The following is a 12,500-nucleotide window of genomic DNA, read 5'->3' as shown; positions in this document are numbered from 1 at the left end:
ACATTTTTGTCACTTTATCCAAGTATTTTGTCACTTTTATCCAAGTAGTTTTGTCACTTTATCCAAGTATTTTGTCACTTTATCCAAGTATTTTGTCACTTTATCCAAGTATTTTTGTCACTTTATCCAAGTATTTTGTCACTTTTATCCAAGTATTTTTGTCACTTTATCCAAGTATTTTGTCACTTTATCCAAGTATTTTTGTCACTTTATCCAAGTATTTTGTCACTTTATCCAAGTAGTTTTGTCACTTTATCCAAGTATTTTGTCACTTTATCCAAGTAGTTTTGTCACTTTATCCAAGTATTTTGTCACTTTATCCAAGTAGTTTTGTCACTTTATCCAAGTATTTTGTCACTTTATCCAAGTAGTTTTGTCACTTTATCCAAGTATTTTGTCACTTTATCCAAGTATTTTGTCACTTTATCCAAGTAGTTTTGTCACTTTATCCAAGTATTTTTGTCACTTTATCCAAGTATTTTGTCACTTTATCCAAGTAGTTTTGTCACTTTATCCAAGTATTTTGTCACTTTATCCAAGTAGTTTTGTCACTTTATCCAAGTATTTTGTCACTTTATCCAAGTATTTTGTCACTTTATCCAAGTATTTTGTCACTTTATCCAAGTATTTTTGTCACTTTATCCAAGTATTTTGTCACTTTATCCAAGTATTTTTGTCACTTTATCCAAGTATTTTGTCACTTTATCCAAGTATTTTGTCACTTTATCCAAGTATTTTTGTTACTTTATCCAGGTATTTTTCTCAGTTTGATCCCAGTATTTTTGTCACTTTTTCAAGATTATTTCTGCGCTATTTTGACATTTTTGTATTTTTTTCCCCTCGTTTTTGAAGCTCTTTCGGACATTTTTGTCACTCTTTTCAACTTTCTTTTATCATTTTTTGCTTGAAATGCTATCACATTGAACCCTTAAATTAATTGAAAGTAATGAACTGATTATTTATTTAACTTGTGAAGAGCGTTGTATAGAACTATCCAGGTTATTGTTTTTGAAAAGTTGCTTGAAAGAAACCCAAATTTGTGATATAGAAACTTTTAGAGAACGGGTCAGATTAGACCCGAGGACATCAGGAGGGTTAAACGTTTTTAGGGTTAGAATCAAAGTCTAAAATAAACTAAACAAAGAAGAAATGAATCGCCCCAAAAATACTGTCCATGTTGCATCAAAACACAGAGATTAGAAGTGTGATGTTCAGTTTATTTGTCTACAAAACTGTAGTAGTATTTTATTCATCATGTGAAGACAAAGACGATTCAGAAACATCAAATCATTTTTTCATTACCTTTTCAACATTTGGATTTGTGAGTCACAGTTACTTCATTTCCAAAATATAATCTTTGAAACACAAGAAGCAACTTGAACATTTTCAAACTGAAGAACTTCTCTGCAAAATTTTAAGTATTATTGTACAAAATGGCATCAAAGCTTCCGAAGTGATCTTATGAAAATATAAATATTATTTATTCGTATCATGAATGTTTATCACACCAAAGATAAAACAAGTCGCATGTCTATCGTTGTTACAGTTTGACTTCATAAAAAGAGGTTTTTCTAACTCTAAAGATAGCCCAAACTTCTCAAAGATAGTGTGTTCATAATTCATCTTTTAATAATTAGAGTTCTCTACGAGTGCAAATGATTATTCAGGCTACAGGTCCTGACACACCGAGGTGATAATCAGCCGTCTGACAGTCTGGCGAGGTCGGTGACTCGACTCTGGTCGGTGTGCTCCGTGCCGTCGTCCGTCTGAGGAGCCGTCGGCCTTCATTTTGGCCGACCTGACATGCTGGGTCGGAGGGCGGGCAGTCTGACTCAATGACCAATCTGATTGGTGGAGAGCTAACCCAGAAATGACGAGCGGGATGAGCGTGACAAACGCCTCTCAAACTCTGATGAAAATCTTTTAAACTGACCTTTGTTGATCTGAAATGAAGACAGATTCAGCAACTGCACGGCCTATTTCTCTCTTCAAATGTTTTCAGAAACACGTTTCGGTGAACTATTTTAGTCCAATATGAGATCGTATTCTGAACGAGACGCCATCATGCTCGGGGAGAAACCAGACCCACGTGACGCATTCGTCCAATCAGCTGCTGGTTTTCATTTTTGGGCGACAATACAGATTAGCGCCGCCTGCTGTTATGGAGACGTATTACGTCTTGTGCACGCGCAGAACGTACGCTCAAATCGGCGTCTCCTCAGTGTGTTCTGAGGAACTTTTTGGACCTCGGGGAGACTGATCAGTCAGACTGGCTTTACTGCCGACGGTCGGCCGTCTGGTTGGTGTGTCAGGGCCTTAAGACTTAAAGCTTCCATCCCATAATGCTTCCAAGTCTCGTTAGGAATCGGTTCGATCCACAGAGTTAGATTTGTGTTTCTAGTATCTCAGTTATTAATTAGTGTCACCAAAACAATTAAACAAATCACGCAAGAAAATAAGAAAAAAACACGGAAGATAGAAAACAATTTGACACAGAAATATAAAAAGAAAACTAATTAGAATACACTTCGTAAAAGCACATGGCTGAGGAGTTAAAAACATATATATATATTGTATTTCTATACAATATATATATATATATATGTGTGTATATGTTTCTAACTCATTGTACAGCAGTGCTGCTCTGTTTCAGGTGATTATAAACAGAAATGAGATCACAAAAAGGCAAAAGAAAGGCAGCAGGAGGTTGTGATTACTTTTGATTTGTTAAAACCGCCAACGTGTTCTCATGAACGGATCCGTACCATACAGCAGAGAAACAAACGTACACCGAGACGGACCATGTATCGTACCAAACTCCGTCCTATCAGAGACAGTTAGTAGACATGTTCTGATACTGATACTAGTATCTGAAAAAACTCCAATACTGCCTAAAATGCTGGTATCTGTATCTGAGAGTACTGCAGTTTATACACCAATCAGATACGTAATTTAGCCCCGAAGAAAATCTGCTTTAAAGTAGTTTATTAATGCTGTTATTCTGTTATGACTGATTGTCAAACTGGATATTAAAACAAAGTTCTGTAGTGTTCATTGTTAGTGTTTGTTAAAGTTTAAAACTGAGCCAGACCGAACAACAAAAGGTATTAATCGTTGCAACGAATTCTCATCAACGGGTTCATTTGATGACGTACAAACATTTGTGCACACCAAAATGTAATAATAATAATAATAATAAAGATATCGCACGAAGCTAAGCGGCCGCGGTCCACAGAGCTCCGTGGTATCAGCGGTAGTTGAGCACCGCGAGCTGCCGGGCGTTTCTGCAGACATTGCGGTAAAGTTTAGCCGATAAAAAGTGAGCGTTGTGCGGCGACAAACATAAGTTTTAGGGTTAGTGTGTTTTATGACCCAGACATCCTCCCTGGTTGTGTAAGCAGCTACAGAGCTCCGTCACAGCTCGCTGGTATCAGCGCTGGTTAGTAGATGAATTTACCCGAGAATAGGTGACTGTGAGTCGGGTACAGAGCACCGTGAGCTGACGGACGACAGGGGCAAACACACTGCAACCTAACGAAACACACACAACACCATGGTTGTGTATCTGGTTGTGTTTCATGAAGTTGCAGTGTGTTTGCCCGTGTCGGCCACCGTACCACTCGGCTCCCCGGCTTTAAGGCCTGTGTTTTACGAGCCACACATCCTCCCCGATATCCTCCCTAGACTATACAGCGTTGAGAGGCAGTTTTCTGCTTCTCGCTAGCTGGTCTGTGTTTTTATTGTTGACTTATTATTAGGTATTAAAACTACACAACTACAATGTAATATAACAAGACGAGAATGTTTGAAATCGTCGTGATGTCAGAGGAACAGTCACCGACAGAGTTAGAGTTTTCTAAACTGATAAATCAGTTGAAACGTTGTCTGCAACGCTTACAAACAGGCTCGGTAGTGAACGCCACGCTAACGTGCCGACAGATTGGATGCGTTTGTGTTTTTAGCTGAGCTGGACCGGAGAATATTCGGCAAAAACAGATCGTCGGATCCACTTCATGCCGATAAGAAGAGTGGTTGATGTGGATTTGAAAGCTGTTATGTTGTATTGTGTGTTCCCTCGGGGGAAGCACTACTGTAAACTGTACATGAAGTCATTCTACAGTGCTCAGCATAAGTGAATACATACACGCTAAAGTTGACTAAAAAGAGGAATAAAAAAAATCATCTTTTGCAAATTGATCTTAATGCCTTAATTAAAAAAATGAGGAAAAATCCAATCTTTAAGGACACCAATTTTCTTTGTGAATGAATAAGGTATCGTAAATAAATAAATACTCTTCCTTGAAATACATTATTTCAGTTAGCCTAATAGCTGGTGTGATTTGCATTGAGAGATGATTTTTTTGATGTGGGGTATGGTGAAGGGTATGTGATGATGTGGGGTATGGTGAAGGGTATGTGATGATGTGGGGTATGGTGAAGGGTATGTGATGATGTGGGGGTATGGTGAAGGGTATGTGATGATGTGGGGGTATGGTGAAGGGTATGTGATGATGTGGGGTATGGTGAAGGGTATTCACTTATTTAGCACTGTATATGAACAGCAAGCGGCTCAAAAGTAAATTAAATGGATTATTGGTTAGTTTATGTGTTTCGGAGTCCTGTGGTGTTTGTGGACAGAAACCTCCCACCTCATCGTGCAGGTTTTTGTGAATCTGGTTCCGATTTGTGGATCATGAAACTATGGAGGCTCTTTTCTCTGCATCCTTCCTGAGCTTTCTGAAACTTCTCACTGACCTTCTTCCTGCTGTGGGACACTTTCCTGTTCCTTCTCTCACTTACGTCTGTCTGCACTTCCTGTTAGTGTCACAATCCGGAGAAACAGTTCGTAACAGAAGAAGCAGGTTTGTAGTAGAAGTGTGTGTCCGTCTGCTGTTTTAAAGCTCAGTTTCCTGTCCAGCTGTGTGCGTGGTCGCCGTCTCCGTCTCCGGCGGTTCCTCTCGGAGACATCAGACTCTGTTGAGGAAGTCGAGGCAGAGCGAGGCGGGGATGTGCAGCGTCTCCAGGCTCAGGGCCGACGGCGTGTACGGGAACAGGACCGGGAACGTGTGCTTGGTGTCCATCAGGAGCTGCTGAGGATCGCTTCTCTGCTGAGGACGGTTCTGGACACACAGAGACACACAACAGAGTTCAAAAACTCTAACTAAAGGATGATCACAACTCCTTATAAAGTTACAGACTAGGAGAAACCATGTTTGTGAAAAAATAAACTCAAACAAAATGACAAAACGTTTTTAAAAAAAAGTCTGAAGAACTTTGAAAAAAGTGACAAAAAAATTACAAAAACTTTTTTTTTTTAAACTGACAACTTTGAAAAAAGTTGAAAAAGTTTGACGCAGCGACAAAGACCTTCGAAAAAAATGAACAATCAACCAAACATTTGTGGATCAGAGGATGTGATGCCAGACCAGAAAAATCTTTTTTTTAATGCCAAATCTAACGCCCAATATCCTCGTGTTTCCCCAGTATTTATTCTGTAGTTCATTCACGTTTGTAACAGCACGACAGTCGAGAGTTTGTTTTCTAAACTGATAAAGTCATCTGAAGATAAGAGAGCAGGAAGCCTCCATATCTGAGAGGATCAAAACTGCATTTTCTGGCATTTCTGCATGTGTTTAATGATTAACTGATTATCAAAAAATAATCGATCGACTTAACGTTGTAGCATCAGAGGATGTGTCGCCAGTTAATCTTTGGTGAGATGTAAGGTAAAGTAGGCCTGCACAATTAATAAAATGTGCTGTAGACATAAAGCTGCCTTGCCTAACAGTATGTTTGTCTTCACTACGCTGATGAACAAGCCAGCAATCCAGTTTGGCCTTGGCATTTTAGCTTTTCAGCATTCACACACATTTTCTGCAGGAAATGCATTTTTTACTTTGTTTAAAAAAAAACAATACTCCGTGTGGCCCTGCTGATGATATAAACTCCTGAGAAGAAAGAAGGTGTGAGTCTCACCTGGATGTTTCTGATGAAGGACACGGTGACTCTTTCTTCAAACTCGTTCAGAGGAGTGTAAAGGTTCAGGATCTTCACAATCTGAAACACAGAGAACAGCTCGGTGTCTAACATCGTCTCATGTTTCAGATCATCTCCATCTCCAGCGCTACCTTTTGGTTTTTAAGTGTTTGAGTTCTGAGCCCAAAGTGACCTCCGTGCACGTGTTTTCATCTCCAGTAGAAGAACTAACCTCCCAATGGCTCATTCTGAGTCAGGAAAAACCCTGGCTATGTTAGGAACACTCGGTCCTTTGGACATTTGACCTCTTAACAAGAAATATAAATTTGTCTCCTCTGACTGGCACCCCGACAAGGTCCAGCCGTTACAAACGTAGCAAAAGATGTTGGTTTTTAAACCAAAAAGTAGCCTACATTTTGCTTTAAATATCTTCTGCTACGTTTCCCCCTCTCATTCCCCTGCTCTGGCGTTTCCCCCTCTCATTCCCCCTGCTCTGGTGTTTCCCCCTCTCATTCCCCCTGCTCTGGTGTTTCCCCCTCTCATTCCCCCTGCTCTGACGTTTCCCCCTGCTCTGACGTTTCCCCCTCTCATTCCCCCTGCTCTGACGTTTCCCCCTCTCATTCCACCTGCTCTGGTGTTTCACAGCCCCTAAACCGGAGCACGGAGATCGCTTTTGGCTTAAAACTCTGCCTTAAAACCCCAAATGTAGCGGTGTGAATGTAGCCCTGACATAGCCAGAGATCAGCTGAGCGTAGCGACTGACCTGCTGCGTGCTGAGCGCTGTGCACAGCGAGCAGATGGCCTCGGCGTCCTGCGTTGTCTTCTTCTTGACCTGCAGCAGCTGGGCTGCCTGGATGACGGGCTCCAGCGTCGCCGCTGCTTTGCTCTGGTACAAGTTGTTGGCTCGCAGCCACTCCTCCATCTGACTCGTGTTGTACCTGAACACGGGGAAACAACGTACAAAAACTCAGCTACATTTCTTACTAAACAAAACACAAGTTCTATACATACATTACAAACAGAAAGATTATCAAGACGACCCTTTGCATCTGTTGAATTTTTAAAACATATTTTTAAATTTGAAAAGTGAACTACACAATTTTTATGTCAAAATATTCAGACTTTTTCTCTCAAAATATAAAAAATGTTCTCTCTAAATCTTCAGCCGTTTCTTCAGTGTGTGAAGTGTTTATGACGTGTGTGTAGCCCTATGCGTGTGTGTAGCCCTATGTGTGTGTGTAGCCCTATGCGTGTGTGTAGCCCTATGAGTGTGTGTGTAGTGCTATACGTGTGTGTAGCCCTATGCGTGTGTGTAGCCCTATGCGTGTGTGTAGCCCTATGCGTGTGTGTAGCCCTATGCGTGTGTGTAGCCCTATGAGTGTGTGTAGCCCTATGCGTGTGTGTAGCCCTATGCGTGTGTGTAGCCCTATGCGTGTGTGTAGCCCTATGCGTGTGTGTAGCCCTATGAGTGTGTGTAGCCCTATGCGTGTGTGTAGCCCTATGCGTGTGTGTAGCCCTATGCGTGTGTGTAGCCCTATGCGTGTGTGTAGCCCTATGAGTGTGTGTGTAGTGCTATACGTGTGTGTGTAGCCCTATGCGTGTGTGTAGCCCTATGCGTGTGTGTAGCCCTATGCGTGTGTGTAGCCCTATGCGTGTGTGTAGCCCTATGTGTGTGTGTAGCCCTATGAGTGTGTGTAGCCCTATGTGTGTGTGTAGCCCTATGCGTGTGTGTAGCCCTATGTGTGTGTGTAGCCCTATGTGTGTGTGTAGCCCTATGCGTGTGTGTAGCCCTATGTGTGTGTGTAGCCCTATGTGTGTGTGTAGCCCTATGCGTGTGTGTAGCCCTATGCGTGTGTGTAGCCCTATGAGTGTGTGTGCAGCCCTATGCGTGTGTGTAGCCCTATGCGTGTGTGTGTAGCCCTATGCGTGTGTGTAGCCCTATGCGTGTGTGTAGCCCTATGTGTGTGTGTAGCCCTATGCGTGTGTGTAGCCCTATGAGTGTGTGTGTAGTGCTATACATGTGTGTTACCGTAGCTGCATGCCGGTGCTCCAGGAGCACACGTCTTTGCGCAGCAGCAGGTTGTTGAGCGTGACGGCGTTGATGCAGTGGAACAGCTGGCGGACCACCTGACCCGTGATCTCGGGGTCCAGGCCGTGCTCTTGCATCACGGCGTGGAACTGGCCCAGCTGGCGGATCAGCGCCTGCAGCGTGTAGCTGGCGGGGCCGCCGGCGTCCGTGTCCATGCTGGACGAACGGTGTCGGTAGCCCATCGGCTTCACCCCCGCCAGGCTGGGGATGCTCTCGCTCTCCAACATGGCCGACACTGAACACAGACACAGACAGAGATCACAACAGTGCTGTCATTTTACTGCATTTATTTATAGACCTTTTGGTCGTTGTTTTTGACATTTTTGTCGCTGTTTTTGGCGCTTTCAAGAAGAATGGAGAGACACTAAGCTAACGTTGTGTCCTACGTTACGTTTGCAGTAAGCATTTTCTTACCAAGTCAAATATTGAAGAAAATTCAAGGAAAAATACTGGCCCAAAGGCCAGAGGAAGATCTGACTCTAGTTATCTATAAACTGTAATTCTCGCGTGCTGGTTAATGAGACTAATGACACCAGAACTCAGGGATCAAAACTGAGGCAATAGATTAAAGTCAAGAACATTTAGTGAAGTCCAGCATTCAAGGTTACAAAACACAATTGTGGTTTCATAAAATGACACTAGACCTAACTGCAGACAAATGTACACAGAGTTCAAATGACCAAAGTCTATGTCAGATGATGAACCCTTCCGAATTAAATCCCTTCTCTTTTAACATCTTGTTTGAAGGCGCCTCCTCCTCTCTCCCTCCTGTCTTCCGGCAGATGTTCCAGCTCTCCCACACCCACTTGAGATCGAACCCCCCCGTTCCACTTCATCATATAGTAGAGTAATGCATACACTCAAATTCCTGGACTTATATGGTATTCAAATCTTATGCTAACTTTCTGTGTGTCCTGAGTCTAATACACACTCAGATTCCTGAACTTATACGGTGATACAAAGCTTGAGCTCACTAAGTGTGTTCCCAAGTCTATACATATACAGGGGATACACTATAATAATGAGAATAGCACATCTAGAATATAGAAATATTTCTACAATATCCAAATGTCAGTTTTATGCTAACTATCTGTCTGTAAGTTAAGATAACACACGTAACATCAGACATAACGTTATCTTAGTGTCTCTCCATTCTCTCTGCTGATTTCTTAATGTCTGGATCTACTTTTGTCATCATAAAAACTCAGTTTTTGGGGTCAGCAGCTTATAAAAACTTAAGTTCTGTGTTCTTTACCCTGTTGGTAGTTCATTTCACCACACAGCAGCTGTTAGGCATGTTTCTGTTGTTTGATAGCAGACAGAATAAAGAGCAGGAAACCTTCACACAGTACAAGTCAATGGAGAGCAGAGAGTTGTTTTCCTCCGGTGGGGGCGGGACTTAAATACTGTTGTATACTATGTGTCAGTATACCCACTTACAAAAACGCAAGGATAACGTTACGTAACGATGATTGTTTTGTGAGAGAACTTTTACACTTAGGTTCATAAATTCACCCCGTCTGTGTTAAGAGTTGTAGAGGAACAACTACACAGTTGCTTGGCGGTCATTCTCTGCCCACATTTGAAATTAACCCCCCTGTTGTCCTCGGGTCCAATTTAAAACCGTTCTCAAAAACTTTCTTTATCAGAACTATGACAAAAGAACGTTGAAAAAAGTGACAAAAATGCAGGAAAAAAAAATAAAATCAACAAAAACATTTGATTTAAAAACACTGAAAAAAATGGCCAAAAAACTTGGAAGAGAAAAATCAAAAACATCGAAAAAAAGTGTCAAAAAATCTTTTGTAAAAATTTACAAAAACATAATTATAAAAAATGCCAAAAAATTGGAAAGAAAGTGACAAAAAAATTGGAATAAAATCGAAAAAAAAACATCACAATGTAGACCCAGAAAAACACAAAGTAGCTGGTTGGTTGACGGGAAGACAACACAAGGGTTAAGAAATGAGAATCACTGAAGTAGATATAGGAAACGAAAGCAAATGTAAACTCCACACTCTCAGTGTTTTGGTAAGCCTGCCCTGATGACTCTGCAGCAGATGTTAACGTTACAGAAACTACAGGAAATGAGCCAGATGAGGCTGATGCTACACACGCTAATGTTACAAAAAACCCATGACAAATCGCTCTGGGACAGGTCGCTCTGGGACAGGTCGCTCTGGGACAGGTCGCTCTGGGACAGGTCGCTCTGGGACAGGCGAGTCTAATGCTGGGAGGGAAAAAATGACAGTATACTCACTACAAACAACTAGACTACACCGCTGGTTAAAATCGACCAAACTGCCCAGCTGTAAAAAGAACCTGACTCAGAAAACAACAGCTGACAGTTTATGTTAACTTTCTGCCTGTGTGTTTGAATAAAGCGGAGCCTGCTGATGTTTGTCTGCAGCGATGATGAGCATCCTGTGTTCTTCAGAACCAAAAATACTTTCATATCTACAGAGGCATCTGTTGACAGCAGCTGGGCGGTAGCCGCGGTAACCGCTGTACACAGAGCAGATATCAGCAGTTATTATGACGAATCATAAATAATGAAATGAGTCACAACAACATCTGTGACAAACATCTGAGAAAGTTTGTATCAACCTGGACTCTCTGTCTGCAGGTTTCTGTGTATGTGGTCTGATGGAATTAGGGCTGCAACTAACGATTATTTTAATAATTGATTAATCTGTCGATTATTTTTTCGATTAATCGGATAAAAAAACAAAAAACAAAAAAGCATTAATTTACATCAACTCAATACATACTTACATACATACTTGTTGTTTTAGTTAATAGTTGTGTAAAGGTAAATAACCCAAAGAGCAGACACACACACACACACACACACACACATTAACTTGCACCGTGGTGACCGTGCCATGCCGTGTCGCTTTTGCTTATCTTGCAATTAACACGTTTTCGATTTATTTAGTGAGAAATGCTCCCACACATTGGATGACTTAGGTCAGACTGATTTCTCTGCCTCCGCCATGTGTTTCAGAACGTTAAGGGTCTCTCTGGTCTCTCTCCGTATTTCCTCTACCCCCACTCTGCTATTTTTTCTTTTCTTTCGCGCCGCGCCGCTCCGCACGGCACTCAACTCAATTGCTTTTATCTCCGCGACTGAGTGGCGTGTCGCGCGACACAACGAATCGATAATGAAATTCGTTGCCAACTTTTTTAATAATCGCATTTTATCGATTCGTTGTTTCAGCCCTAGATGGAACAACAAGCTCTGAAACTGGTCCAGTATTAAACAAGAACCAGACTGCAATGTAACCCTACAGGACTAATGTTCAGCAGCAGTTAGAGTCACTAAAAGTTCTGTTGTTGCTGCTGACAGACTCAGATTATTATTCTAAGAGTCTGACAACATTATGGGATGGATCCCTACAGAGATAGACTTTTTAGTTAAAGAGTAAGATCCTTTTAGTTTAACATGAAACAGCCCCGAAATCACCATCACTAAACCCACCAGACTCCATGTAAATAATCAGGACTTTTAGCGTGTATAGAGCCAGCATATTTCCACCAGACTCCATGTAAATAATCAGGACTTTTAGCGTGTATAGAGCCAGCATATTTCCACCAGACTCCATGTAAATAATCAGGACTTTTAGTGTGTATAGAGCCAGCATATTTCCACCAGAGACTCCATGTAAATAATCAGGACTTTTAGCGTGTATAGAGCCAGCATATTTCCACCAGACTCCATGTAAATAATCAGGACTTTTAGCGTGTATAGAGCCAGCATATTTCCACCAGACTCCATGTAAATAATCAGGACTTTTAGTGTGTATAGAGCCAGCATATTTCCACCAGAGACTCCATGTAAATAATCAGGACTTTTAGCGTGTATAGAGCCAGCATATTTCCACCAGAGACTCCATGTAAATAATACAGCCTTTAAAGAGAACCCAAACTCACCGATCATGGGCTGGATGGTTGCTTCGGCCACTTTGATGAGCTGCTGGTAGATCTGGATGGAGAGGTCGCTCAGCACCTGCCGGTACTCCGCCAGGTCGAAGTTCTTCAGACAGTGTTCGTTCTGTTTGCTCGTGTTCTGCGTCATGAACGCCTGAACAACAACAACATTCCCATTTAAACCATCAATAACAGCTGCAGTGCATCGGCTGGCTGATTTGGCTGACGGTAATCAAGCTCTGGGTCGTGGCAGTGTGTGCAGACGGTAAACGGGCCGTCCACCAATATTTTATATTCAGATATACAGTACCAGTCTAAAGATTGGACGCAGGTGTGTCCAAACCTTTGGCGTGCTATATAAGTCTACATTTGCATATGTGTGTACGGTGTGCGTTCGTGTGTGTGCGTGAGTGTGTGTGAACGCGTGCGTGTGTATACGCCTACGTTCGTATGTGCGTGCATGCGCGTGTGTTGTGTACACGTGTATGTGTGTACGTGTGTGCAT

The 12,500-nt window shown here is 41.9% G+C and overlaps 2 protein-coding genes across 10 annotated transcripts in view; both read right to left on the bottom strand.

The window, feature by feature from the left end:
- The window catches only part of LOC116057126 (deoxyribonuclease-2-beta-like), a 240,191-nt gene that overhangs the window by 96,568 nt on the left and 131,123 nt on the right, over positions 1 to 12,500 (bottom strand). The window lies entirely within an intron of this gene.
- The window catches only part of myo5b (myosin VB), a 77,663-nt gene that overhangs the window by 307 nt on the left and 64,856 nt on the right, over positions 1 to 12,500 (bottom strand). For 4 of the 6 annotated variants that reach the window (XR_004895107.1, XR_004895108.1, XR_004895110.1 and 1 more), the window contains exons 35-39: positions 11,999 to 12,149; positions 8,006 to 8,300; positions 6,740 to 6,914; positions 5,977 to 6,057; positions 4,539 to 5,120 (exon numbers count right to left, since the gene is read on the bottom strand). Coding sequence is in view for 2 of the 6 variants with exons in the window: in XM_035991867.1 (XP_035847760.1) it covers positions 4,968 to 5,120; positions 5,977 to 6,057; positions 6,740 to 6,914; positions 8,006 to 8,300; positions 11,999 to 12,149 (855 nt within the window). In the remaining 4 variants the exon portion in view is untranslated. Of the gene's footprint in view, positions 1 to 4,513; positions 5,121 to 5,976; positions 6,058 to 6,739; positions 6,915 to 8,005; positions 8,301 to 11,998; positions 12,150 to 12,500 lie in introns of those variants that run through there. The other 2 variants (XM_035991867.1, XM_031309511.2) reach the window with 2 other exon arrangements.

Source organism: Sander lucioperca, chromosome 14 (assembly GCF_008315115.2).
Source record: "Sander lucioperca isolate FBNREF2018 chromosome 14, SLUC_FBN_1.2, whole genome shotgun sequence".
Taxonomy (NCBI): Eukaryota; Metazoa; Chordata; class Actinopteri; order Perciformes; family Percidae; genus Sander; species Sander lucioperca.
This window is presented reverse-complemented; position numbering and strand designations above follow the sequence as displayed.